The sequence below is a fragment of the Macrotis lagotis genome, chromosome 3 (assembly GCF_037893015.1).
Source record: "Macrotis lagotis isolate mMagLag1 chromosome 3, bilby.v1.9.chrom.fasta, whole genome shotgun sequence".
Taxonomy (NCBI): Eukaryota; Metazoa; Chordata; class Mammalia; order Peramelemorphia; family Peramelidae; genus Macrotis; species Macrotis lagotis.
Window position 1 is genome coordinate 282,244,668 of NC_133660.1, and position 27,805 is coordinate 282,272,472.

The 27,805-nt window shown below is 55.8% G+C and overlaps 2 protein-coding genes across 5 annotated transcripts in view; one reads left to right on the forward strand and one right to left on the reverse strand.

Moving 5' to 3' along the window:
* The window catches only part of TOP6BL (TOP6B like initiator of meiotic double strand breaks), an 82,036-nt gene extending 79,158 nt beyond the window's left edge, over positions 1-2,878 (reverse strand). The window contains exons 1-2 of one of the 2 annotated variants that reach the window (XR_012477257.1): positions 2,733-2,878; positions 99-240 (exon numbers count right to left, since the gene is read on the reverse strand). Coding sequence is in view for 1 of the 2 variants with exons in the window: in XM_074230971.1 (XP_074087072.1) it covers positions 99-240; positions 2,733-2,756 (166 nt within the window). In the remaining variant the exon portion in view is untranslated. The remainder of the gene's footprint in view (positions 1-98; positions 241-2,732) is intronic. The other variant, XM_074230971.1, reaches the window with a different exon arrangement.
* Positions 2,879-3,125: 247 nt separating this feature from the next.
* The window catches only part of SPTBN2 (spectrin beta, non-erythrocytic 2), a 35,641-nt gene continuing 10,961 nt past the window's right edge, over positions 3,126-27,805 (forward strand). Inside the window, exons 1-15 of one of the 3 annotated variants that reach the window (XM_074230969.1) lie at positions 3,126-3,264; positions 16,740-16,917; positions 21,074-21,225; positions 21,485-21,658; positions 23,576-23,667; positions 23,772-23,852; positions 24,007-24,122; positions 24,882-24,994; positions 25,081-25,268; positions 25,355-25,472; positions 25,615-25,773; positions 25,891-26,193; positions 26,301-26,454; positions 26,543-27,413; positions 27,641-27,778. In XM_074230969.1, the coding sequence (XP_074087070.1) occupies positions 16,758-16,917; positions 21,074-21,225; positions 21,485-21,658; positions 23,576-23,667; positions 23,772-23,852; positions 24,007-24,122; positions 24,882-24,994; positions 25,081-25,268; positions 25,355-25,472; positions 25,615-25,773; positions 25,891-26,193; positions 26,301-26,454; positions 26,543-27,413; positions 27,641-27,778 (2,819 nt within the window). In that variant the 5' untranslated portion in view covers positions 3,126-3,264; positions 16,740-16,757. Of the gene's footprint in view, positions 3,265-10,722; positions 10,792-16,739; positions 16,918-18,222; positions 18,607-21,073; positions 21,226-21,484; positions 21,659-23,575; positions 23,668-23,771; positions 23,853-24,006; positions 24,123-24,881; positions 24,995-25,080; positions 25,269-25,354; positions 25,473-25,614; positions 25,774-25,890; positions 26,194-26,300; positions 26,455-26,542; positions 27,414-27,640; positions 27,779-27,805 lie in introns of those variants that run through there. The other 2 variants (XM_074230970.1, XM_074230968.1) reach the window with 2 other exon arrangements.

Here is a 27,805-nt window from a genome sequence, read left to right on the forward strand (position 1 = left end):
CTTCAATTAAAAATGTGAAAGCTTTCACAGTTATTATAACAAAAGAAACTATAAAATTGAATGAAACAGAGAAGCTCAGCTCCTTCAGCTCAACTTACTGGTTGTCACATAATGAAAAGGGTCGGCTCGTTGTTTTGAACTTGATTCTTCTATGGAAATAAGTAGCTTCCCTTCCAAAAATGCTTCCTGGCTTATTTCGGCTACTTCTCTTTTCCAGTGAATAATTAGGTATTTCAAAATCTGAAAAGGTCACAACTCAGAGGAAGGACTTAACTTGTATTAGATATTAGGATAACAATCAATGGTACATTATAATAATTCTAATGATAAAATTAAACTGATAACGCTTAGAATTTGAATACTCTCCTGCCTGCTGTTTATAAAAGCTCCACTACCATCAAGTCTGAGGAAGGAAGATGTGTCTGAGCAAGAGCCAACAAAGGAAATGAGACATAAAAGACTGTGTTTATAACAGTCCCAAATACTAGAAATAGAGGCAAATTAATTTGTATTAGTTGTGATTGTGATTATCAATATGGTTTCCTCTGAATCATCCTAACCAGTCCTAATAAATATGGTATAATTAGTCACGTTCTTTCCTATATCATCAATTCATTTGCACTGAACATGAGCTAACTCCATTTTTAAAGATGGTTCATAGCTATAATTTCAATTCATCTTGATTTTTCTGATAAAACACTTTTTTTTTAGGTTTTTTTTTTTTGCAAGGCAAATGGGGTTAAGTGGCTTGCCCAAGGCCACACAGCTAGATAATTATGAAGTGTCTGAGGCTGGATTTGAACTCAGATCCTCCTGACTCCAGACCTGGTGCTCTATGCACTGTGCTACCCAGTTGCCCCCACACTTTTAAAAAGAAATTTAAGGGCAGCTGGGTGGCACAGTGGATAGAGGGGAGTCAAGAGGACCTGAATTCAAATCTGACCTCAGATACTTTCTAATTACCTAGGTGTATGACCTTGGGCAAGCCACTTAACCCCATTGCCTTACAAAAACAAACAAAAAAAAGGAATTTAAAACAGGAATAGAATTTTTCAGTATTATTGCCATTTGTATAATATGTTACATCTTTAATACTAAGACATTGAGACAATGAGAATTATTGTCCTACTTGAGTTTTTGCTTTCAGTAGCACACTCAAAAGGGGATGGTCTAACAAGACAAAGAGGCAAGAACTAGTGAACAAAGAAAGCCCATTGCCCAGATACGTGCCCAGCATATGTGGAGGCCACTGAGTTAATCCAGTAAGACATAAATATTGGAAAGGGTACTGAAGACAATGAAGGGAAATGGCTCACAAAATGAATAAGGAAGAAAAAGCTAGTCTGCCTATATTGTATATATTGTAGAAAGGAACACCGGTTGCTGGGAGACATTTCTGGAATCCATTCTAATATCTGGTCCTGGAACTGCTCTGTAACTATTATTACCACCACAAGCGCTTCTTCCTAAGAGGAGCAAGCCAAAGAAAAAGTGGCGATGAAATGGTAGATCTCTGAAAGGTTGTCAGGTTGTCAATGATCTCACAAGCCATTTTTTAAAAAATCTGTATTCTCATTTCTCATGACTGCAAATTAGGGGGTTGCTGTAATCTGGAAAGATGTACAGTAACTATCAGTCATGACTTATGTGAAGAAAGCAGCATAAAAGAGACTGGCAAGGAACTGGATGATCCCAAAAGGAGATTCGACATTCATGTAGGAAAAGGGAAAAGATATGGCCACAAGATATTGAGGAATTGGAAGAAGCACTCTTAAACCCTAAGTAAATACACTGGGAAGTATCTACATGGATGAGGCCGTTAATTCATCAATGGATTGAATTCTTTACCAAAGCAATCTACATCTGGCTTCTATGAAACAAACTGTGAAAAGATCAAACTCTCTCTGGGCCTCAGTTTACTCAATTATAAAACAGAAGAGTAAGACTACATGGATTTCGCAGTCTCCACAAGCTCTAAATCAATATTAATAATGAGAAGGAAATGGTCTGAAGCGCCTTGCGAAGATGTGGGTTCATAGAAGGTCAGAAGCTGAGGGTACAGAAGGTTCCATTTGGCAAAGTTTGTGAGAACTTGAGGAGAACAGGAAGGAGGAGCTCTTCAGGCTCAGCTGCTGGTGCGGATTCTGCGGCCCAGCTCAAGCAGGAGCAGAACCTAGAGCAGTGAAGGAAGCTGTCCAAAAGCTTAGGGCGATGAGGGAGTTGCGCCCCGAAGTGGGACGTGGGACCCGAGGAAGGGGGAGGAAGGGCGGAAGCCGGTGGGGTGGCTCCTGCCTGGCAAGGCGGGGGAAAGAAGAAGGGGTGCACAATGGGGCTCAAGTGTTGGGGCTCACTGGAACAGTGTCCTGTGAATTTATGACGAGGCGCCCCTCGGCTAGGCAAGGCGGAAGCAAGAGCTGGGGGGGCAGTGGTTCCCCGAGTCATCTGGGATGGTGCAGACGGCGCGGGCCCAGCCTGGCGGGCCTCAGACCTCAGGGGGGCCGCTCGGCTCCTCAATGGGGGCGTAAATGAGGCGTAAAAGAGGCCGGGGGGGCTCTGGGAAGGGCGATGACGTCACGGACCGCGATGACGCCCCTCTTGGGGGCGCGTGCGCGCTCGGGGCTCCCCGACCCCCCCATCCCATCGTTCGTCAGGGCCACAGAGGAGGCCCCTGCCCAGAAGCCGGAGGCTCCCGCCCCGCCCCGCCGCGCCCCGCCGCGCCGCGCCGCCGTCACCTCACACACGGGCCTCGCCTCCATCGCCCACGACTCGGCCGACGCCTCCTCACGCGGGCGTCTCTCCCGCCGCGCGGCTGCGCCTGCGCACGAGCGCCGGACTCCGGCGCGTGCCTCCGACGCCCCGTGCCCGCGCGCCTGCGCACTCGGCCCTCTCGCGCTCTCGCAAGCGCCACCCTGCCCCCTCCCCTCCGCCCGCCCGAGCTCCGGACGGAGGCCGAGGCCGAGGCGGAGGCGGAGGCGGAGGCGGAGGCGGGGGAGGGGGCCGCAGGGGCGGAGGAGGCGGGGCCGGAGGGGCGGGCCTCCCCGCAGCCCCGCCCACCAGCCCGCCCCCGCACCGGGCCGGGCCGGCCCGGCCCCGGCACCCAGGGGGCCCCGCGGGCCGGGGCGGGGATGGCCGGGCGCCGGCCGGGGCTGGCTCTGGGGCTGCCCGCGGGGGGCGGCGGGGGGCCCGCGGCCCCGGAGGACCAGCGCAGCCCGTGAGCCCGGGCCCTCGGTGACCTCGGATCCGTGACGCGGCCGGCGGGGCCAGGTGAGCGAGGCCGCGCCCCTGGAGGCGGGGGGCGGGGGGGAGCTGCCGGGGCCCCGCACGATTCGCACCCAGGGCCTCCCGCCATCCTGCACCCTCCCCCGAGGGGTCTTGCGCGCCCCCACTCTGGACCTGGGGCTCGTTCCTGGTCTCTCAGTCAGGAAGAGAAGGGAGGACTTGAACTCGTGACCCATCGGGGCCGTTGGCTCTCGGACACCCTCTCCTCCTGGAGAATGGAGGGGTGGAGGGGCGGGAGAAGGGGGGATGGAGGAGAGGATGGAGGGGTGGGAGGAGGGGAGAATGAAGGAGGGATGGAAGAAAGGATGAAGGAAAGGGTGGAGGATGGGGGAGGAGGGGAGGATGGAGGGGTGGGAGGAGGAGAGAATGAGGGGGGATGGAGGAGAGGATGGAGGGGTGGGAGGAGGGGAGAATGAGGGGGGATGGAGGAGAGGATGGAGGGGTGGGAGGAGGAGAGAATGAGGGGGGATGGAGGAGAGGATGGAGGGGTGGGAGGAGGAGAGAATGAGGGGGGATGGAGGAGAGGATGGAGGGGTGGGAGGAGGGGAGAATGAAGGAGGGATGGAAGAAAGGATGAAGGAAAGGGTGGAGGATGGGGGAGGAGGGGAGGATGGAGGGGTGGGAGGAGGAGAGAATGAGGGGGGATGGAGGAGAGGATGGAGGGGTGGGAGGAGGAGAGAATGAGGGGGGATGGAAGAGAGGATGGAGGGGTGGGAGGAGGGGAGAATGAGGGGGGATGGAGGAGAGGATGGAGGGGTGGGAGGAGGAGAGAATGAGGGGGGATGGAGGGAGGATGGAGGGGTGGGAGGAGGGGAGAATGAAGGGCAGATGCAGGAGAGGATAGAGGGGTGGGGGTGAATGAAGGGGGGATGGAGGAATGGGAGGAAGGGAGAATGAAGGGGTGGAGGAGAGGATAGAGAGATGGAAAGAGGAGATGGAGGAGAGGGAAGAGGGATGTAAGGGAGAAAGGATAAAGGAGGGATGTGAAGAAAGAGTGGAGGATGTTGAAAGTGAGGCTAGAGAGATGATGGGAGGGGAGGGAAGATGGAGAAGGGATGGTGGGATGGAAGATAGGTGAAGGAAAGGATGATGGAGCGGGGGAGGGAAGGGAAGATGGAGGAGAAGTTGGAGGATTAGAAGAGATGAAATAGGAAAAGGGAAGAATGGAAAGAGGATAAAGGGGATAATGAAGAGAGGAGGAGAGGGAAAGGAAGATGGTGAAGTGTGTGGAAGGATGGGAAAGGGTGGTATGGAGGGATGGGAGGAAGAGGGGATGGAGAAATAGGTGGAATGAGGGTGAGATGAGGATGGGGAGGGATAGGATGGAGGGATAGCTGGAAAGATGGAAGGAAGTGGGAGGGAGGATGAGGAGGGAGATGGATGGGAGAAGAAATAAAGAGAGGAGGGGAGGTTGGAGAGATGGGAGGAAGGGGAGAGAGATGAAGTGGGGAAGAGGCTGCTTCTGAAGTTATCGTCAGCCCTGATTTCAGTCTCACTCTTAGGAGGGAGTCATGTGAAAAGAAGATGGAGGGGTGGAAGGATGGATGACCTAGAAGGATCTGGGCCCCAGGGAGTCTGTGCTGGTCCAGCAGGGTCACTGAGGGCTTGTCACCCTCATCCATACCCACCCCCCATGAGGACTTCCTGCTTCTCGTGGCTCATGATGAGGCTGCTGAGCTCTCAGCTTCGTGAATGGTGGCCCTGGATTTCTTCCTTCTCCCCAGTTCTGTGCCTCTGGGTCTTGGTTCAGACCTGCCCCAAGCATCTCCTGGTTCATCTCCCCCCACCCCCATCCACTCCCCCAGTTTCTTCCTTCTCTTTAGTGTACCGATGATGATGATGATGGTGCAGAGCCAAGGAGGGAAAGTGTGCTCAGAGAGCCCCTCCTTGATGCTGTCCGCTTTGCAACTGTTATCTGTCCTGGCTGGCAGGTGCAATGAGGATCCCTTTTTACAGATGGGGAAATAGAAGCATGCAGATTATGGGTCTTGCCTGAGGTCTCACAATTTGTAAGGGTCTGAGGCTGGATTGGAACTCAGATCTGCCTCCATTCAGGCCCTATCCACTGCAGACTTCCCCAGATAGATGGGTAGGATAGCTGAGCCTGGAACCCAGGTTCCATCTCCACAGTGGTCCATTGGGGTTGAGACCAGTCCTGATGAGAAGGACCTTAACCTATGCCCCTCGTTGGAGGATTCAGGGTTCTACCTTTTTTGCCAAGTCTAGGGGAAGACTCTGGGGATCCCAGTGGCAGAAGCAGCCCCATGAAACCCCCAAGAGGTCCAGGGCAGCAGCCTCCCTGTGGCCATGTTGGGTTAACACAGCAGGCCCTCCTCCCTTGGCCACCATTGTAGCAATAAGTGGCACTTATGGTCCAACATCTCATTTAATCCTGACAAGAGCCCTGTCTAATTAGTTCCTATTATCACTCAGTGAAGAAACCAAGGCAGCCAGTATCCCCTATCACAGCCCTGCTGGGACAGGACTTCCCCTGGCCCTTCTCTGTTGGCACTTTCCCTTCGTCAAGCCGTGGTTTCCTCTGCCAGCCTCCCCTTTGGTCCCAAGCTCTGCTTTCCTCCCAGCCTTGTTCTCTTGCAGAGAAGAGGCTGAAGCAGGAAGGGGAAGTATCCCTGAGGACCCTGACCAGGCAAACTTAGGAGTGAGAGGCTGAGTGGGGTTCGGGGGCTGATGCAGCTCTTGAGAGGCCTCATCTCCCCATTCATGGTGGGAAGGGCTTAACAGAATCAGGTCCTGAGCAAAGCCTGCCCCCCCACCACTTCACATAACCGGGTTTCCTGAAATGGAGCAAGTCCCAGATGCCTCACTACTAATCACATCCCTGGAAATGGGGCCATGATGCTCAGATTAGCTCAGCCCCTCACCTTCCTGAGGCCCTCTCCACCTGGAGCCCGGAATCTAGGGCAGCCAAACGACTCACCTACCCCTGCTTTGCTGTCAGGGTCAGAGGGGGCTGTTTCGTTGGGCTTCCGGGAAGGATCATGGGAGAGTACCACAATACTAGGGTGGCCCCAGCATTTGTGCTAGGAAGTGAGGAGCAGAGGCCCCCTGTCATTGTCCATCCAGCTAGTTCTCTGAATTCTCGGGGTCATCCCAGGCAGCTTTTACCCCTTTTCATCTCTCTTTGTCTCCAGGCTTTATCCTCATTTAGGAACCTCTAAGAAACTTCACCCAGTAGCTCTGCTTTCTGCAGCTGGCTTTTGATTTTGTCCACAGTCAGGGCATCCTGTCTGCTAGCAGATTTGTGGAATGTAGACCCTGGAAAGGTGCATGCAGGCGAGGGAGTTTTGGTCACATGGAAGCAGCCGGTCCCGTCCATTCAGTCAGCCAAGGAGCCATCTTCCAGCTGCCCACAGAAACCCAAGCTTGGAAAGGCCAGGCATTGGAGTTTAATCTAGAGGCACTTTTTCCCTTCTGGCTTTTCTGAATTGAAGTTGGTTTTCGGTGTTGTTGGTCAGTCACTTTTCAGTCCTTTCAGACTCTTTGTGAACCCATTTGGAATTTTCTTGACAAAGATACTGGAGTGGTTGGCCATTTCTTTCTTTAGCTCATTTTATAGATGAGGAAACTGAGGTAAACAGGGTGAAGTGACTTGTCCAGGGTCACACAGCTAGCAGGTGTCTGACACCAGATTTGAACTCGGGAAGAAGAATTCTCTTGACTTGCGATCCTCCTTACCACCCTGCCCTAGGAGCAGATCTGCCCTCCAGTTCATTGACCCTTAGCCTCTCTCTGCCATACTAAAGCAAAGTTGATTTGCCAAAAATGGAATAAATTGCTCTACCAAAAAAAAGCAGCTGAGGAACCATGTTATAAGGCTGAGCCTTATCTTCTCCTTCAGCTGTCCTAATCCCAGTTTCCTCTTCATGAGGGTCTGCATTCATGGGGGCCCTCTTATAGGGAGGACACTCCTTTTCCCAGGGCTCCCCAGCCCAGGGTCTTAGGGAGTGACCTAGTATCCTGAGGGAATGGGGCCCAGCAGCCAGTTCTCCACCCACTGGACCATACTGCTTTGCTCCTTGAGGAAGAATGCTCAATCCCTAGACACTTTCTCTCAGAGGTAGGAGATAGCAAGAAGCAGATCTACAAGATTTTGTGAGAACGGGCCACTTCAGAAGCATGTTGTTAGGGCAGAACCTGGCCTCCCAAGAGGCTGGTGGCATTGCAGGTGCAGCAGCTTAGAGACATCCAGGAGTGAAAGCTGGTCCTTTGTCAATCAGCTGTATTTAAAATGGGGGGGGGGGGTCACATCCAATAACATAATTGCATTCTTTCAGGAAATGGGAAATTATAGAGCAAATAATCACCCCTTAATTTATCTTGGGTCTTGCCAGATTCTCAAACTCTGAGTTTGTTTCAAATGAGACCAACCTGGGTCAGAAGGAATACATTCTGTGGTCTCATGATCTCATTGGATTCTCTCACCCCTGGGAAGTTCTCGAGAGGGCTGGGATTGCCACATTACAGATGATGGGGCTTTTGAGAGGCTATTGGCCTTCTCTGTGTTTGCATAACCATGGGGCTTTGGGAGTCCCCCAAAGGCCTCTCTTGGCAATAAGACCAAGAATCACCTGTGCTGTACACCATCAGCTGTCAAAACCAGGGAGGTCTGAGCTGGTCTGAGGAAAAACTGAGCCAGCTCAGGGCTGAGGGTGTGCTGAAAAGCGACTTACTGACCAAGTCCAATGAAGGTCAGGAGAACCTGGGACTCAGGCTCTGCTGCTGACCCACCCTGGCTGTGGAACCCTGGGCAAGTCACTGCTTAGGGCCTCCAGACCCCTCCAGGCTGAAGATGGGCTGTCCTGAGGGAGGAAATTTCCTCCCCAGGAAGTCCTCTATCAGTGAGATGCTAAGTCCAGTCCCCTCTTTTTCTCTTTCCCTACATTTTATTCTCATGCCCCTAGGATCAAGGAGCTATTATATCTTGGGGTTTTTTTGGCATCACTGGCTTCTGGAGATGACAGGATGAATACTGGGGTACAGCCCTGTAAGCACCAAATCACTACCAGAAGGAGCCCATGGTAGAGCAAAGAATGAAGGCCTGCTCCTGGCTTCATTTTCCTTCTGTTTTCTCTTCCAAAGAGACTGGAAAGGACAAACCAAAATTACATCAGATTATGTTGAAACCCCTGATAAGAAAGGCCACAGCCAAAGAGCGCTTAGCTGGGGCACACAGATGCTCCATCGCAGCTTTGAAAAAGCTGCTGAATAAGGGGCAGTTAGGTGGCGCAGTGGATAGAGCACCGGCCCTGGAGTCAGAAGTACCTGGGTTCAAATTTGATCTCAGACACTTAATAATTGCCTAGCTGTGTGGCCTTGGGCAGGCCACTTAACCCCATTTGCCTTGCAAAAAAAAAAAAATTTAAAAACCTTAAAAAAAAAAGAGCTGCTAAATGGATGCCTAGTCAGGACCTGGGGAGTGACCCTGGCTAAGTCACAACTCCTCTGTGGGCTTTGCTCCTCTGTCCAGTGAGAGAGCTTCTAGCTTGAAATCAATGACCCCTCTGACCAGATGACCAGAAGTAAGGGGGGATCGGCATTGTCCTCTTCCCCCAGAGTCTCAGAGCTAGTGTGTCAAGCAGGTTTCAAATCCAGCTCTTTCTGTTTTTAATTCTAGCCCTTTCTCTGTGGGGCCACATTTGAACCAGCTAGGTACAAAAGCCCCATTGAGCAGGTGAGGGTAGGGGGGAAAAGAGGCTGAGGAGCTTTTCTGGTGCAGTTCCAACTTCAGAGCCCGGTGCCAGGGATGACTAGGAGCTCCCCACCACCACAGCTCCCAGCCTTGAGCTCCTATGGGGGGAGGGGGCTGGAGGGCCCATCTCCCTCCAATAGCTGGCTCCTGGGGGCAGTGGCTTTGTCCAAGGTCCTGTGTGTTCCCAAGGACCCGTGACTGGAGTTTCTCGAAACAAAGAAGTAGCGTAGAACATCATGTGCCTCATAAAGCGCCGGCCTTCTGGGGCTGAAGGTTAAGCCCTGCTGGACGCCGGCCTTGTCTTAGGAATCATGAAGATTTGCACCCCACCCAGCCTGCACCGGGCCGTCGTCCTGAGAGCATGTTTTTAGGCCTGACTTGGGTCGTTATTTCAAGCTTCTGAGTGCTCTTTAGGGAGCAAAGATTGTACGTGTTCTATGAGGAACCTTGTGAATCCACACTGGACAGAAATAAAGGGGGCCTAACAAGTGAGCTAAGGTCCCTCCAAAATACTTAATGAGTCCTGGACTGGAACTGAGCTCCTACTGTGTGCTCGGGGCAATCTCCAAGAAGCCCACTTCTGAGGCCTTCCTGCCAAGAGCTCCCCATCCACCTGGCTCTGTATTAGTTTCAACAGGCTTCAGGAAGAGGCTATTGGGGGGCTGGGGAGGAGTCATCCTTCACCCCAAAGCTTCCCATTCTAGTGGTGTCCTTCTGCCTCTAGGAGCTTTGTTCCTTCCTTGTCCTGGGAGCTGCCAGAGGCCTCCTGGCAGGAGGGAATAGGGTGAGGCTGTGGGGTTCTCCCCAGCCTGGGTCTTGTGCAAGGGGAAACTTTGATGCCTTTACGGAATGGCCTGTAACTTGGTTTGCATTGGGACACTCAACAAAGACAAACTGAGCCAGGCCCTGCCATTTGGACTATATCGTCTTCAGGAAACTGCCAGTGGTGGGATTGGTACAAGGTTTGAAATGTCAGCAAAGTATTCATTCCAGGGCTTCTCAGAAAGGCCATCTAAAGGTGTATCTGGGCCTTTAGCTGTGCTGGGCATAGATCTGCCTATAGATCATAGGGTGCTGATGGGGGGAAGAGCGCCCCTGCGGAGCCAGGAGGACCAGACTCAGGCCTTTGGGGGGTGGGGACCTCTCTGCCCCTCCCCACCCGGTCCCAGGTCATCCCCCCCCCAAAAAAAACCTCCAGGGCTTGAACCTGTAGCCGTGTAGGTGGCCTCAGGTGGGCCGAAAGCGGCTCGGCGCCAGTGTTCGGGACCCTCACCGTGTCTCGCCATTGTCATTCTTTTTCAAAATGTTTTGTCACAGCTTTTGGGCAATGGGGTTAAGCGCCTTGCCCAAGGTCACCCTAGTAGGTGGCAGATACTGTACCCTAGGCCTTGGCGGCCCCGGCCTGGGCTGGGCTGGCCCGGAGCTGTTGCTACCTGCTAAGCTGCCCTCGGGCCTGGCGGCAGCGGGCAGCCTTGGGAGGGATGGGGGAAGGGCTGGCAGGCCCCCCGGTGGTGGCACGGGCAGGATGGCAGCGAGGCGCCCCCCGGGAGCCCCGACCGTGCGGCTGCAAGGCCGGGGCGCACCTGCCGGCCCCGCCCCGCCCCTCCCCCGGCCCGCTCATTGGCGCCCCGCGCTCGCCGGCGCTGATGTCAGCGTGTGCGCCCGTCCCGAGCCGGCCGCGGGGGCCGGGGGGCCGGGGCCCGGGGCCCCGCAGCTGCCAGTGGGCGGAGCGGCGCGGCTCAGAGCGGCCGCGCGCGGGCGGCCGGCGGACGGACGGACCCGAGGCGGGCCGCGCGGGCCGGGTGAGTGCCCCGGGGCTGCCCCCCGCGGGGCCGCCATTGTCCTCTCCCCCTCCCCTCCCCCTCCCCCGCGCCGCCGCGCCTCCGAGGTCGGGGGCGCCCCCCGCGGCCCCCCGGGGCCCTCCATCGTCCAGGCCGGAGACAAAGGTCTGGAGCCTTCCCCGGCCCTGCCGCGGCCCGGCGCCCGGGGCCCAGCTCGGCCTCAGTTTCCTCCCGCGCCCCTGCCCTGCAGGAAGCGGCCGGAGAGGCATTTCGGGACGACCCTTACCCAGAGCCAGCCTCCACTCCTGCCCACCCCCCCACCCTTCATTCATTCATTCATCCCTTCCTCCCTCCCCTCCTTCATGGGGCACTGGCACACTGAGAGTAGCAAGGTAAGGAATAACAAAACCCAGCTGCGCCCTCCAGGTCCGAAGCTGAAGTGACCAGCCAAGGACCTGGCGAGGGGGCTCGGGGAGGGCCGTGGTGACCCCAGAAGCGGGGAAGCGGTAACAAAAGGAGAGGAGAGCTCAGTGGAGGGGGCGGGGCAGCCTCCCTTCTCCCTCGGGCCGCAGGACCTCCGCCACGCCACGAGGAAGGGGATGGGGAGCACGGGTGGGCAGGGCTTCCATCCAGACCACGGGAGGGGGCCGGGGGGCAGCGGGATTCAGGAACAAGCCTGGTGCCCGCAGTGACCAGGACGTAGCACCCAGCCTGGCTGTCCGAGTCCAAGCCGCTCCGGCCCAGGCCCCAGGTGGACGGCTGAGAATGAGGTGCGGGTGATCCCGGAGTCTGGATTAGCCGGTGTGCCCTGGTGGGGTCCACCGGAGCCCAGGGGGCACCCAGGGCGAGGGTCTGTCGGCAAGGAGGACGGGGAGCCGTTGGTCCCAGGAAATGGGATGATGCTAAAAATGGGACAGATCTCACCCTGCCCTCCCTGCCGCCCATCATTACCATAGTGACCTGGAGTCGAGTAAGAATACGGGCTCGGCAAGAGCCTAGGGCCTGGGCACTGCCCGGAAACACAGAAAGAGAACACAGTGGAAGGGAAAGCCGGACTCTTGGTAGCAGATGCGTCCAGATTAGCTCTGGAGAGACAGGGATCTGAAGAGCTCGGGGATGTAGGAAGGAGGGGAGGGAGTGTTCAGCGATAGCACACCCAGAACTGAAAAGACCAGATGGTGTGGGGGCGTGCTCAGGAGCACCCGCAGACTGGGGCTGCCACAGACCCTCTCTTCTCAGGTGGCCTGGGGCCCCGAGCAGCTGAGGCCCGATCCCTTCCAGGGGGTGGGCACTGTTATTATGCCCATTTTATAGAAGAGGAAACTGAGGCCAAGAAAGAGGAGGCGATTACCAGGCTCAAAAGGTCTGAACCCATTGCTCAATCGCTCAGGATCAAGGTTTAGCATTGAGATGGCTCTTAGAGACATTGGCACTTTACAGATGAGGAAACTGAGGCACGGAGCAGTCACAATGTCAATGACTAATGATTTGAACTCTGATTAACTAGCTATCTATTTTGTATGTATATGTGGTTTATACCTAGTAGAATGTAGACCTCTTGCAGGGAGGGGAGTGTCTTTCTGGTCCAAGGCCAGGGCTGGGCACTAGGTGGGCAGGATTTGACAACCGAGCTCCGATGGGCTTTTTCTTCTCCAACCTTTCTCAGAGGGTGGGTATGAGTATGCTTGACTCTAGCTGAGTCGGAGAGGGTTGGCAGAGGGTGCCCCCCCCAGGCCCTGCTGGGTTGCTTCCAGAAGGGAGACCAGCCCTGAACTTGAAGGAGTCTCCAGCTCCAGCCACTTAACCTCCTGTGGGATCTTGGGCAAGTCACTTTCTCTATTCTGGGACTCAGCTTCCTCCTTTGTAAAATGGGGGGACCTCTGAGGCCCATTGTAAACCTTAGGGTACTCTAGGACCAGCTCTAGGAAAGGAATTAATGATTGAATTAATAAAGGTTCTACAGCGTCCTGGAGAGGCAAAAACAATGAAAGTCTCAGGCCTCCAGGAACGTAACTTTAGTGGGGGAGGGCAGGCACAGGATAATGTGGGTACAGATTAGCAAATCCTAACTGGTTTGTTGAAAGGAGTGTTTCTTCCAGGGATGGCTTGGGGGGGGGGGATTAAGAGGGAGATGGGGGTGTAGGAGGGGGCCAGAGCATTCCAGGCAGGGGAGAAAACCAGGGCAGAGGTGAGTTTAGCAGGTGAAAGGTCCTAGAAGAGCCATGTTATCCCATAAATAGCCCCACTCCAGAGTCAAGCAGGCACCCAGTGGAACAGTGGATTAGAAAGAAATCCAGTATGCTCCTGTCTTATATAGGAAGGCAGCCCAAAGCTCCTGGGGCTTGGAGATAAAACTTTTCAGAGATATGGGGGGGGGGGTGTAGGACAGGTAAATAAGGTCTGAAACCTAGAGTGGGACTTCATTGGGGGTAGCCCCACCTGACCTCTCATAAATGGGGTGTGAAGTCAGCAGACAGACAAGATGCCCTAGAGCATCTGAAGCCATAGCCAAAGAAAGGGGCAGCCCAGTGACCTGATAACGCAGCCCAGGGGTACCTTGGAAGAGATCTGAAAACAGAGTGAAGGACAGCTTCCAATTGGGACCTGTCAAGACAACAGTCTGGACAGAGGATGGAGTAAGGAGACAAGAAGACAAGGAAAGGCCAGAACCCATCCCAGGCTACAGATGATGATGATAATGATGATGATGAAGCCACTCCAGGTGCTCACATGAACGATTTGTACCCGATCTGGAGTAGAGCATTCTGAGCTCCTATTGGGTTGATCAGCCACAACTGGACACACTGTCATTCGTCTCAAACATAGTGATGCCATTTTGGTCTTCTTTGATAATGAAGGACAAGAACCAATGCTGTGACAAGCACGTGAATTGGATTGGGGAGGGGGAGGCTGTGCTAGGTCCCCAGCCTCACTTTCTCCTCCTGAGCCATCTGGGTCCTTTGACCAGAGATGAATCCGACAACTGGAGAGGCAATGGGGGTTAGGTAACTACTAGGAAACAGAGGTGGAGCCATGAATGGGGCAAGGGTGGGACCTAGCCTGCCACCCCATCCAGACCACAGGGACAGGACCAAACAGGATTTGTCTGCCCATTCTAAGAGTAAGTGAAGGGTGGAGCCTGGGCCAGGTCCCAAGTCCTAATCCAGGAATTGAGAGTAAAAACATGACTGAATACAATGAAAGAGAAGTCCAAGAGGTAAAGCCCCAAAGAGAACAAGTGCCTTCAAGAGTGACTAAAGAAGGGAAAGAAGAATGACTAGAAGACATGAATTGACTTAAAAATTGAATTTAGAGTTCCTCTGGAGAAAAATGGAAGGAGAATAAATAGTTTAAAACTGACAACAGAACAGCTCACCAGCCTAAGAGAATGAGATAAACAGAACTCGATGATTCCACGATACTGAAAAATTAGAAGAATTTGTACAGTATCCACCATAAAAAAACAACTGACCTGGCAAACAGGAGAAATGATCAAAGAATCATCAAACTCTCTGAAAAACCATGATTTAAAAAAAAACCATGAATATTACATTTAAAGAAATCATAAAGAAAACTGGCCCACATCTATTAAAAGAGGACAAGTTAAAAATAGAACCCACTGGTCACCTCCTAAAAGACACTCCAAATTGAAAACCGAAATGCCAAAGTCAAAATCCACTGCTTCCAGGTTTAAAAATTATATATATAAAATTTTATGTGTGTCTGTGTGTGTGTGTGTGTGTGTGTGTGTGTGTGTGTGTGTGTGTACTGTGAACAGCTAGCAGTCAGGGTCACAGAAGACTATGAGACAGCTGCCACAAAGGAGAGAAAATCTTGGAACCCGGTGTTCTGAAAGTAAAAGTCAAAGCCGTGGAGGCAGGAGGCAGAGATCATGGAACAAGAATGGCCGGGAGTGGGTTGCCTGGCATGTGGGGAGTGCAGGCCTGTCTGAGGGAGCCTAGGAGGAGAGGCTGGGGCCAGGGAGTGAAAGGTTTAAAGGCCAAACAGTCTGCAGGACTCCTCCCCGGAGTTGCTTTCCTTTAAGGCTGTGTCGGGGGGGTTGGCTGCTTCTTATTAGGACTCCCATCCTCTGGATCCTCCGTGCTGTCCATCCCATGCTCGGCACCCTTTGCTCGGTGACTCAACCCTTACCTAATGTGGATTTCTGTGTCAATATTTACACCTCAAACACCGAGGGCACAGCTTTGGGATCGATGGTGTTTTGGGGGAGAAAAGGCAGTCTGCGATCTCTCTTCCCTGCCCAGGCTTGGGGAGCCCTCTGAGGACAGATGAACTGGCAGCCCCTCCCCTGAAGCCACTCCCCAAGCAGCCCTGCCTCCAGGCAGGAAAGTGGAAAGGGCTGGGCTTTAACCAAGAGAGTCCCTGTCTTAGTCAGCTGTCTCTGGGTACCTCTGGTGTCCTCCCCTCACCCCACCCAGCCTGGTCTCATTTCCCCAAGTCCAAGAAAGACTTCCCCTCACCCCATTCTGTTGTCAGCCACCCTCACTCTAACCTGCAAAGTCTCTTTCTTGTGTTTGGGCAGCCTTGGAGCAGCGTTGACCTCCGAAGGAGGGACGAATCGGGTTCCGGCCTCAGTCTCAAATGGGGACCCAAGTTTCCTCCAGAGTTCTGGCTCTAGGCAAGGCTCACCCTGACCAAGCATTCCTTGGTTCCCCTCTGTTGTTGCTGCTTCCCTTCCCCTTCCTCAGATCATATGATCCATCCTCTGTGGACTGCTTCGCCTCCTGGAGGGCATCTAGAGGAGGCCTGGCACACATTAGGCCTTTAATAAATGTTTGAATTGAAGGATGGTTTGGAGAGACTATCTGCTGAGCTGGGGCAGGGGGACGAAATCCGCAGGTTTGTTTGGAGGAGGACTGTCCAGACCGTCATCCTATTTAATTATTAGCATCATAGGCCCGGGATCTCCAAAGAGACTGCAAGCCCTAATTACTGAGGAGGCCACATTTTAATAATTGAACATTAGCAATGCTTTTACTTGTAATGGGGAGGTGGGGAATAAAATATGCTTTAAAGAAAACATAAATGAAAGGAAGGACCACCAATCCCCTAAGCCCAGGTCCAGCTAGGAGTCTCTGGGAGGCCCTTCTTGCTGCTCTGTCCTCCACTGGTTAGACAAGTGGCCGCTCTGCCCACCCTAGTGCCGTGGTCACTCACCTTGCAACATACCACCTCTCTTCTCTGGCCTCTGAACTCCCAGAGCTGGCCTCCATTATCTTTGATCCCCCTGCGCCACCCCATCCCTATTCCCTACAACTTGGTATCATGTTGCCTCAGAAGTGACATCTCTTTATTTTTGAGTCCAGTTAGGTAATGATGATGATAGTTATCATTCCCACAAACAGTACCTTAAGATTTAAAAATGAAGAGTGGAATCAATTGAGAATGTGGGGTTGGGGAGACGAGAGAGAGAGAGAGAGGTAGAAGTTTAAAGATTAACTTTGATTAAAGTTCTGGCCCCCAGCATCCTTGGCCCTGTCCAGTGTTCAATAGTAGCCTCTGATGTGACTTGAGTGAAAATGGCATGAGAGAAAAGCACCTGCTTGGCCGCTGCCTTCAGGGGCCCTGGGACCTATCCATCACCCCCAAGACCTTCCCGGTTATACCATACCAGAAGCTCCTTGAGGACAGCCCTGCCTGGCCCATCTCCTTGTGTCCTCAGCCCTGAGTCCCTTTATTCCTCTCTCACACTCCCCACCCGCAGTTTTCTTTCTCTGACCAGTTTGGGTCTGGTGTGAGCAGCCCCGGTAGTGGATAGAGCACTGAATTTGGAGTCAGGAGGACCCAGGGGCGGCTCTGTCCTGGGACACCTGGGAGTGTGTAGCTAGACAGGCAGGGCTCCTAAGCTCGCTCCTTTTCCTCCCATGTGTCATGGAGCCTCCTTCCAGGATGGCCGTGAGGCTGGGGCCCGGACCAGGCATGACGGTGGTGCTGCCTCTCCCCCCCAGGACCCTGCCTCCGCCACCATGAGCAGCACCCTGCAGTCCCCCACAGACTTCGACAGCCTGGAGATCCAGGGCCAATACAGTGATGTCAACAACCGCTGGGAGCTCCCCGACGTGGACTGGGACAATGAGAGCAGCTCGGCCAGGCTCTTTGAGCGCTCTCGAATCAAGGCTCTGGCAGGTGGGTTCTCTCTTCTTCCCTTCCTCTGGGGGAGAAGGGGTGGCAACTGGAAGCCCACTGTGTCCAGGCGAGGAGGACTTGGGGGGAGAACAGAGTGGAGTCTAAGCAGGCAGACCCTGAATGCTGCCGGCATCCAACTTCCTGGGACTGGCGTCACCCACCCAGCCCCTTCCTCCTGCCCAGCCCCCTCAGTCAGGTCTCCCCCTTTCCCCTATTGTTTCTCCCTTCACATCTTCGCACTGCCCACCTGCTCTATTATCCCTCCTCCCAGCCTGCCCCTCCACCTGTCCCCTGGTCATGTGGCTGCCAGCTGCTTCTGCCTTTCTTCTATTCTCTTCCCCAGCTGGGTGAGGTGCACAGACTGTCCTGTCCCTGGCCCCCCCAGAGCGCCCCCACAACCACCAGACCTGTCAGACGGGCCTTGGTGCGTTCTTGGTCTAAGTTGTCATGACAACTCTGACTGGCAGACCCCAACCCCCATACCCCCATCCCACTTGCCCAGTTTCCCAGGCCTCCCTGGGTAAGTCAAAGGGTCAGAGGTCAAGTTCAAGGATTGGACCGTGGGACTTGATGGGGGTGTCCTTGTGTCCACTCCAGACCCTGGCCCCCTGCTTATGTCCTCAAGGAGACCTCTAAATGTCTGACCAGTGCAAAAAGAAAGGTCTGGCAGAGGACAGGATGGATGGGGGAGGCTTTGGTTACCCCACCATATGCAGGAGCCAGACCTGGAGGCCCCAGATGTGGGAAGAAGGAGAATCTGACTGTCCCAGGCTCCTTTGCCCTCTGTCTGCTGGGGAGTCGCCCAAAGTGTGAGGGCCCAAGGCCAGGGCAGGGCTCTGCCAAGGGAGTCAGAGGTGGGTGGAGCAGTAGCTCCCCCCTCCCCCAGGGGTGTGTGTGTGTGTGTGTGTGTGTGTGTGTGTGTGTGTGTGTGTGTGTACATGCATGGGGGGTTCCCCTCCATCTGTTCCTTCCCCAAACCACCCAAGCCAGGGGAGGAGATACTCCTCCCACGGAAGCTGGGAGTGTTTGGGGGTTCACTCCCTCCCTCCTCCACTGTGGAAGCCATAGGAGCAGAGCTCCCAAGTGATTGGGGAAAGGGACCCCCAGGGGCCACCCAGAGGAAAGTGGGGTTTCAGGCCCCATTCTCACTCTTTCTTTTGAGTCCCCTCAGACTCTCCCCAGGAGAAGCACTGTCGGGGTGCTCCGAAATCCCTCCTCCCCCGCAGGGCCTGGCCCTGCCCCAGTCCTTAGCTCCGCCCCCTCCCCTCCCCCGCCGCTGTCCAACCTGTTTGTCTGGAGCCTCCTGGCTCTGCCCCTGCCTGCCAGCCAGCTCAGCCAGGTGTGCCCCCTTCTGCCTGGCCCGCCAGCAGCTCACACGTCCCCCAAGTCCTCAGCCCGGCCTCCCCTGCATCCACAATCCCAGGGGCTCCAGGCCCAGTGGGAAGAAGGTGAACCCAGGCACCCCCTGCCAGGGGAGAATGGACTCTGGGCCCTCGACTCTGTAGGGAGCAGCCGACAGCATGAATGGGAATGGGCTCCTGGGAAACGGCCTCCATGGGCCAGGGGAGCTGCCTGAGGAGGCTGTGGAGGGGGTGCGCCGCCCGGGGAGCCCCCTACTCTCCCCTGCTGCCTTCATTAACCCTGCCCAGTATGCCAGTGTGCTAGAAGGACGGTTCAAACAGCTTCAAGGTGAGGGTCCCCTGGGCAGGAGGGCCTGTCATTGGGGGGGGGGGGAGTGAGTCTGTGTCTGTGCCTGTGCCTGTGTATGTGAGTGTGAGAATGTCTGGGAGTGTGTAAATGGGAGCTTGTGTGACAATGTGGGTGTGTGTCTGGGAGTGAGAGTGTGTGTGACACTCCGTGAGTGTGAGTGAGCATGTGTGTGACAGCGTGTGTGTGAGTGTGAAAAGGCTTGGGGGGCACCGAGTGGTGCTGGGCTGGATCAAAGGGAAGGTGGGAGAAGGCGGGGAATTGGGGAAGGGAGGCCAGGAGGAGCCTTTATGAAGCACCTGCTGTGTGCACTGTGCAAGGAGGGACAGTAGATCGGTTCAGTGACAGTGAGCACTGAGAGGACCAGATGAGGGGCCAATGGAGAGAGGGCAGCGGGGCAAGCTTCTGGCCTGAGTGGAGGTGGCACGTGTGTGTGTGTGTGTCCATGTATCCATGTCCACGTCCTCCTTCGGGGGCCAAGGCACCTGTCCGGGGTGGGGGCTCTCTCTGAGCCTTGGGTGCTGTCTGACATATGGGAACTTGTTGGAGTTCTGGGTGTGTCTGTGGGAAGGCACCCAGTTACGGAGATTGACTGGTGAAACTGGGCTTTGCCTCTGCCCCTCCTCCTTCCCAGGGCATCTGATTGTGCAGCTTTTCCCTCTCCTTCCTAACCTCCTTTGGCTCCCACCCTGCCAGGCAAGATTGACTCAGAACAGCCCAGCCCAGACTCAACAAGGAAAAATGGGGGGAGGGGGGAGCTTAGTCAGATTGGGGTTAGGGTCTCTCCTCTGAGGGGTCATCAGCCCCAGAACCCCAGGTTCAGATGCCCCGAGGCAATGTCTGAGATCCTGGGGCCACATTCTTCAGACCTTGGAGAATGGCTGGTCAGAGGATGACCCTTGACCCTACCTTTACTTTCCCCAGGCTCTTTAAGACAGGGAGGAACTCCTTGTAATTCCAGGAGCCTCCAAGGCCTCATCCTTGCCCATTCTTTCCGTGTATGCCCTCCCAGCAGGGCACTTTCCTTGGATGTTCTAGCTCCTGACCCAGTAGAGAGGAAACCCCCCAAACCCATGGCCCCAGGCCACCCCAGTGTCCCCAGCTTGCCGAGGATGGACGTGCTCTGGGGCCAGAGAAAGCTCTTGATTGCCCCCCCCAGCTCATAGGGGCTCCTCTGTGAACATCCTTGGAAGAAAACAAGGTTCCAGCTTCTCTGGGGACTCTGTCTGACAACCTCCCTAATGACAGACTGCCTCTTATAATTTGGGGGCAGCCCTTGGCTCCAGGGCCTCCAGGAGTCATCCCAATAGCTCACTTAGTGGGTGCTTTAGCTTTGCCAGAGGCTTCCCCTGGATTATCTCATCTGAGCTTTACTACCACCCTGGGGATTTGGGATGAAAGGTGTGATTATCCTTGTTTTACAGATAAGGAAACTGAGACTAGGGAAGATGAATGACTTGCCCAAGATACCACAGCTCTGAAAACTGTCTGAGGAGATTTGAACCTGGGTCTCCACTGACACCAAGGGCAAAGCTTTTCCCACAGTATCGTACCACCCCATCACACATTTACAGACTGTTATTAAATTTCTCTTGGTCTCCCCTTAAATTACTGCTCCCCACCAAGTTGCTGTAATCTCTCTTCATTTCTCACCCCTTCAATTATTGTTATTTATGAGATCAAGTCGACAAACATTCATTAAGCACCTGTTGTATATGGTGCAGTGGATGGAACACTGGCCTTGGAGTCAGGAGGATGGGAGCTCAAATTTGACCTTAGACACTTGCCACTGACTAGTTGGGTGACCTCGAGCAAGTCACTTTACCCTGATTGCCTCGCATCCAGGACCATCTCCAGTTGTTCTGAGGAGAAAGTGAGGCTGGGGACTTAAATCCAATTCATGGGCTTGTCATGGCATCCCCTGATGTCCTGGTCTTCCAGAAGAAAGAACCACCATTGAGGCACCATGCCAAGCTCCTTAGGAAGCTTCTCTTCTATGGGACAGGGGCATAATATAGACCCAGAGAGACATGGATCAAAGAGTTGGATGGAGAACAGGAATAAATTCAGAGTTGAGTCCTGAGTTCAAATTTGAGCTCTGCCCCGGTCACCCCTTGACTAACCATGGTCAAGCTGGACCACTGTCCAGCCCTGAGCGCAAGTCTGAGTCGGGTGGTCAGGAAAAACGGAGCCCAGGTGGTCCATCCACTGGGCTTGACTGCTGGCCCAGGCTTCCTTCTGGTCCTGAGGATAACGGGGGCTGAGGCCACCCCAGAGGAGGGGAGGGTGTGGCCTGGGCCCTGGCTCTGCTTGCCGCTTTCTTGTACCCACTTTAACAGAGACCGGCTCACGCTGGGGTCGGGCAAATCTCCAGTCTTCCTGCTGACTGGCATCACCCAGGGGAGGAGGGTGGGAGGAGCCGCAGTAAACCCACCTTGGTGCCTTACAGATGAACGAGAGGCTGTGCAGAAGAAAACCTTCACCAAGTGGGTGAACTCCCACCTGGCCAGGGTCACATGCCGCGTGGGAGACCTGTACAGCGATCTGCGTGATGGGCGCAATCTGCTGAGGTTGTTGGAAGTCCTTTCTGGAGAAACACTGGTAAGCGAGGCTTTGGAGGCCTGGGGCAGCCTTGGAGAGGCACCGGTGGTGAGGGTGGCCCCATTGAAGCATGCAGCCCTAAACCGGTTAATCCTTGCAGAATCTTAATCCACCCCGAGCTACCTTGGGTGACTGTCCCTGTCCCCAGCATTCCCTCTGCAGGGCAAGAGGGGGTGTAAGTGACCACCTGGGGGGTGTTGGGGAGCCAGACCCACCATACGGCCCTCATCCTCCATCCCTGGCCTTCCTGACCTACCAGCCAAAGCCCACCAAAGGCCGCATGCGCATCCACTGCCTGGAGAACGTGGACAAAGCCTTGCAGTTCCTGAAGGAGCAAAAAGTGCATCTGGAGAACATGGGTTCCCACGACATAGTGGATGGCAACCACCGTCTGACCCTCGGCTTGGTCTGGACCATCATCCTGCGCTTCCAGGTAGCTGGGCTGAGACCACTGATGGTCAGGCCCAGGCGGGCCCAAGCTCAGCCCTCCCATTCCCCTGGCCCAGGCCCTATTGATGGCACCACCAGACCCCTCCTCACTCAGGCCTGTGACCTAGCCTGTCCAGGCCACCACATGCCTCAGGCCATCTGCCCCCTCACCTGGACTAGTCTATTTGCCTCTTCATATTTCTCTTGGAGTCTTTCCCGGCTCTGAGACCCCACTCAGCAACCTCCAGTGGCTCCCCATGGTCCCGAGGCCAAAGCCCACATCCTCTCAGGCAGGGCCGTGCCTCCTTTCCTGCCTCATCCCTCTTAGAGCAGCCAACACTCCCCTGCTTCCTTGCCCTCACACCCAAGAGCCCTCTCTCTGTTCTCCACCCACCACACCCTCATACCTGGCCCTCTTTGCCTCACCCCCACCACCTTGACTTCCCTCTGAGCTTACTTAGCTAACTGGGCCTGTGTCTCCTCCTCGCTCTGCCCAGCCTTGCCTGGTGTGGGCTAACCCTCACCCCCACTTCAGTGAGAGACACAGCCCTGCTCCCAAGAAGCTTCCATTTATCTTGGAAGAAATAAGCGGCACACACCTGAGAATATGCAGCTCCAATCTGAGGCATTTTGATGTAGTCAGGGGGAGCTCCAATAACGGGAACCTGTGAGAGCCTTCCAAGCCTGGGGCCCAGGCACCACATGTGATGGAGAAAGAACAGCTGCTGGGCCCCTCAGCCACCATGGGGAGGGCCGGACCAAAGAGAAGCTGGTATCAGAACCAGGCAGTCTGCCAGGTCCTAAGCAACTGTGGTGGCTAGGAGTGCCAGAGTGCATAGTGCGCTTTGCCTGGAGTGAGGGAGACCCCAGTCTGGAGAAAGGCCAGAGCCAGGCTGCAGAGGGAGGGAGGGTCTTGGGCACAGAACAGCCAAGAAGCCAAGGACACCAAAGAGCAAGGTTGGGGAGTGAGGGGCAAGGAGACAGGGAAGGTGGGAGGGGAAGTGAGGAGGGTCTCAGGGGACCCCTGGAGTTTATTTAGTAGGGGGGGACAGGACCAGGCCTGGGGTATAGGAAAATCTTGATGTATTGGAATGACCCCCCAGCAACCAATGCAGAGTCCAGACCCAAGGGGTTGAGGGTCTGCACCAGGGTGGGGTACAGGGATGACTTCATGGGCCTTGTGGCAGCCTGGATATGAAGTGGGGGGAAGGGGAGCCTGCAGTCTGGGAGCAAGGTGATTGCCCTTGAGAGTTATAGAGAAGTGGGGAGGAACGTGTTGAGTGGAAGATGTCTATTGGACATCCAGTCTGAGATGGGAGATTGGCAGAGGCTGGGGTCAGCAGAGGGGAGACTCCTTAGCAGAGATGGTAGTGAAATCCTCAGGAGCCAGGAGAGCTTCTTGAGCTGGGGGGTATGTGGCCAGAGCTGTGCTTTAGATAGACCCCTCTGCCAGCTGTGGAGGGGCAGAGATCAGAGGAGAGACACTGCAGGCAGACCCACTGAGGTAGTGTACCCTCCAGCCCCAACCCCACCCCCGTCCCTTGGAAGCCCAGCTACCCCAGAGTACCATCACATCTCTGTGCCTCTGACTCCCCCTCTCTCTTCTACCTTCTCCCAAACCTTGGTGGTTTCCCAAACTCTTCCCATGTGCATATGCCCCAGTGATGCCAGAGCTGGCCTGTGCCATGAGTGTCCAGCCTTTGGCCTGGCCTACCGTTCTTCTTTGGCCTGCCCTTCCTTCCTCAGTCTGAGCCTTCTCGGCCAGGGGAAGTTACTGAGCTGTGCCCCAGGGCCCATAAGAGGGTCAAGGGCAGAGATCAGAGGGGAGATGCTTCAGGCAGACTCACTGAGGTAGTGTAATCTCCAGCCCCAACCCAACCCTGCCCCAGGCAGGGTCTGAAGACCCCTTTTTGTTCCTCAGATTCAGGACATTAGCGTAGAGACGGAAGACAACAAAGAGAAAAAGTCGGCCAAGGATGCCCTGCTGCTGTGGTGCCAGATGAAGACTGCAGGGTGAGGAGGGGCAGTGCCCGGCCAGGGGCACCAGCTCCCAGACTCGGGGTGGTGGAGCACCCCAGCCAGCTGAAGGCTTCCTTCTTTTTGGTGCTTGCTCACAGGTACCCCAATGTCAACGTGCATAATTTCACCACCAGCTGGAGAGATGGGCTGGCCTTCAATGCCATCGTGCACAAACACCGGTGAGGAGGGGAGAGCTGAGTAGAGAGGTGGGCCAGGCTGGTGTTGAGAGGGGAGAAACCTGGCAGAAGGGCCAGAGAGAGGGCAGAAGCGGTGTGGAGGAGGGCTGGTCAAAGTGACACTGCCTCATTGGATCCTTGTTTCCTCTTCCTCCAGGCCAGACCTCTTGGAGTTTGAGTCTCTGAGAAAGTGCAATGCCCACTACAACCTACAGAATGTCTTCAACCTGGCTGAGAAGGAGCTGGGCCTCACCAAGCTGCTGGACCCAGAAGGTAGGGGAATGAGGGGGAGGGGTTGATCCAGAAGGTGGGGGTGACTCCTCGTAGGTCTTGTTCCTGCTCTCCTCCAGGTCCAAGGTCTTGGATCTACTCCAGGCCACCGGAGACAGTACATGCACCATGACAAGGGGGATCAGGGTGGGGGGGGTGCCACAGGTTCAGGGGTCTACCAGAGTGGTCTGTTAGCCACAAAATAACGGCAGGCCCAAGGTTCACTTGACTTGGTTTTTCTACTCTCTGTCATTGCCCACATCTTCAAGAGTTGGGCTATTAACCATCCTGGGTCCCGTTAAGGTCTTCTCATGGGGGAGCCACAATTGGTTAGCCCTGATTCAGAGCTGGGCAGTAGCCTTGCCCCTCACTGCCTGGACAGGTCATGAGACTTCTCTGTACCCTAGATGTGGGCTCCAGGAGAGCCCCCACCCCTCCACAGCCCTGTCTCTGGCCTTCTCCTAGGCCAGGTGACCCCCAAGCCCATGACACTGGGCTCCTTCCCTGAGGGGGGTGGGCACCTTATTTCTCCTCAGCACTGGCCAGCCAGCCCAAGGTACCTGTTAACTCATCCATGACCTTTCAGGCTGAATAGCTTAATTGCCAGTTTGCCCTTTGAAACACTGCCCGGAAGTCCTGCCTGGAAGGTTGGCCGAGAGCGGGGAAGACAGTGGGCAGGATTCGAGGAGGTGGGGGGAGGCGGGTGCCCCTGTTCTCTGGAGCTGGGCCTGAGGCCTTAGACTGGATGGTCTCCTTCCCCAGATGTCAATGTGGACCAGCCTGATGAAAAGTCCATCATTACCTACGTGGCCACCTACTACCACTACTTCTCCAAGATGAAGGCCCTGGCTGTCGAGGGCAAGAGGATTGGCAAGGTAGGGCTCCTGGGGCAGGAGAGGGTAATCCTGGTGGGGATGGGACTCCTGGAGGACACTACAACCAGCCTGGCCTTCTTTCCCAGGTGCTAGACTATGCCTTGGAAGCCGAGCGGCTGGTAGAGAAGTACGAGTCTCTGGCCTCCGAGCTGCTCCAGTGGATCGAGCAGACTATTGTGACCCTCAATGACCGGCAGCTCGCCAACTCGCTGAGTGGCGTGCAGAACCAGCTACAGTCCTTCAATTCTTATCGCACCGTGGAGAAGCCGCCCAAGTAAGCTGCCCGTGGCCAGGCGTCTTTCCTTGGGTGGGGGCCAGAGTCAAGGCCTGGCATCCTACCACTCTTCTCCCTTCCCCCAGGTTCACCGAGAAAGGGAACTTGGAAGTTCTGCTCTTCACCATCCAGAGTAAACTTCGTGCCAACAACCAGAAGGTGTATGCTCCTCGCGAGGGCCGGCTCGTCTCAGACATCAACAAGGTTGGTGTGCCCTTCCCAGCCCAGCAGGCCCCCTCCCTCAGTCCAGCTCCTCGGGCCATGGCCAGCATACTCTTCCCCATCTCAAGCCCATTGTCAGAAGCCCTCAGGATCCCTTCTGCTGAGCCTGCCCTGATCCTTGCAGGCTTGGGAGCGCCTGGAGAAGGCGGAGCATGAGCGGGAGCTGGCGCTGCGCACAGAGCTGATCCGCCAGGAGAAGCTGGAGCAGCTGGCCGCTCGCTTTGACCGCAAGGCCGCCATGCGGGAGACCTGGCTGAGTGAGAATCAGCGCCTTGTGGCCCAGGTCAGTGGGGTTCGGAAAGGGGTCCAGAGTGCTGAGGAGAGAAGGCGGCCAGGCCCCCAGCCACAGTAGGGCACCGGGGGCCACCCTCCGATGACCGTCCTCGCTTCTCTCTCGCAGGATAACTTTGGCCTGGAGCTGGCAGCTGTGGAAGCTGCGGTGCGGAAGCACGAGGCCATCGAGACTGACATTGTGGCCTACAGTGGGCGCGTGCAGGCCGTGGATGCCGTGGCTGCAGAGCTGGCCGCTGAACGCTATCATGACATCAAGCGGGTTGCAGCACGTCAGCACAACGTGGCCCGGCTCTGGGACTTCCTGCGGCAGATGGTGGCGGCCCGGCGAGAGCGGCTGCTCCTCAACCTCGAGCTGCAGAAGGTCTTCCAGGACCTCTTCTACCTCATGGATTGGATGGAGGAAATGAGGGTAAGTACCCTCTGCCCCAGGGGCAGAGGAACACCAGCTGCAAGAAGTGGGAGTTGCCAGGCCATGAGGTAGGGTGCCAGCCCCTGCATCCCATGTCTCTCTGGCAGGGCCGCCTGCAGTCTCCAGACCTGGGCAAGCATCTGGCTGAAGTGGAAGATTTGCTCCAGATGCACGAGTTGGTGGAAGCTGACATCGCCGTACAGGCTGAGCGGGTCAAGGCGGTCAGCGCCTCGGCGCTTCGGTTCAGTGACCCCGGGGCAGGTGAGCAGCAGGCAGCAGTGGGAGAAGGGCCAGGGTGGGGGAGAAGAGGCTGGGGCAACTCCTCTATTCCCCCACCTTCTCTCTCCAGCCTATAAGCCGTGTGACCCCCAGCTTGTGTCCCAACGTGTGGAGGCCCTGCAGCAGAGCTATGAGGGTCTCTGTGAGCTGGCAGCCACACGGCGAGCCCGGCTGGAGGAGTCGCGCCGCCTCTGGCGCTTTCTCTGGGAAGTTGGAGAGGCGGAGGCCTGGATCCGAGAGCAGCAACACCTCCTGGCTTCAGCAGAGCCCGGCCGTGACCTCACTGGTGTGTTGCGGCTGCTCAGTAAGCACGCAGCACTCCGAGATGAAATGAGTGGTCGCCTTGGACCGCTGAAGCTCACGCTGGAGCAGGTCCGGCAGCTGGTCGCAGAAGGCCATCCAGGAGCCAAGCAGGCTACGGCACGGGGGGCTGAGCTGCAGGCTCAGTGGGAGCGCCTCGAGGCCCTGGCAGATGGCCGTGCCCGGGATCTGGCCCAGGCCTCCAGCCTCTACCAGTTCCAAGCGGAGGCACAAGACATGGAGACATGGCTGGTGGACGCCCTGCGCCTGGTGTCCAGCCCAGAGCTAGGCCACGATGAGTTCTCCACCCAGGCCTTAGCCAAGCAGCACCGGGCCCTGGAAGAGGAAATGCGGAGCCACCGGGCAGCCCTGGATGCGCTAAGGGAACAGGCCGTGGCCTTGCCAGCCGCCCTGGTCGATGCCCCTGAGGTGCGGGGCCGGCTGCCCGCACTGGAGTGCCGTTACCAGGAGCTTCAAGAGCGAGCTGGCCAGCGAGCCCGGGCCCTGGAAGCTGCCCTGGCTCACTACACCATGCTCAGTGAGGCCAGTGCCTGCGCGCTCTGGGTGGATGAGAAGGAGCAGTGGCTCAACGGACTTGCCTTGCCAGAGCGCCTGGAGGACCTGGAGGTGGTGCAGCAGAGGTGAGCCCCTCGTGAACTGTTGCATCCCAGCAACCTCCCCTAGGATGCAGTCCTCTCTCGGCCCTTGAATGGACCTGCCCCCCCCAGACCCTGGCCCATGCCACCCTGCCTGATGCTCCTGCCCCCTAAGACCCTGGTTCCTTAGAATGGGACAAGAGCTCAACAGCCCCCCCCCCCCAAACACTACACTGTGGATGAGTCCAAGCCTCCAGTCTTGCTTCTGACAGGTTCGAGACTCTGGAGCCAGAAATGAATGCCCTGGCCGCCCGGGTCACTGCAGTCAACAGCATTGCCCAGCAACTGCTGGAGGCTGAGCCACCGGGCAAGGAGAGCATCCTTGACACTCAGAAGCAGCTCAGCCATAGGTGAGTTGGGCCGCCACGAGCAGAGGG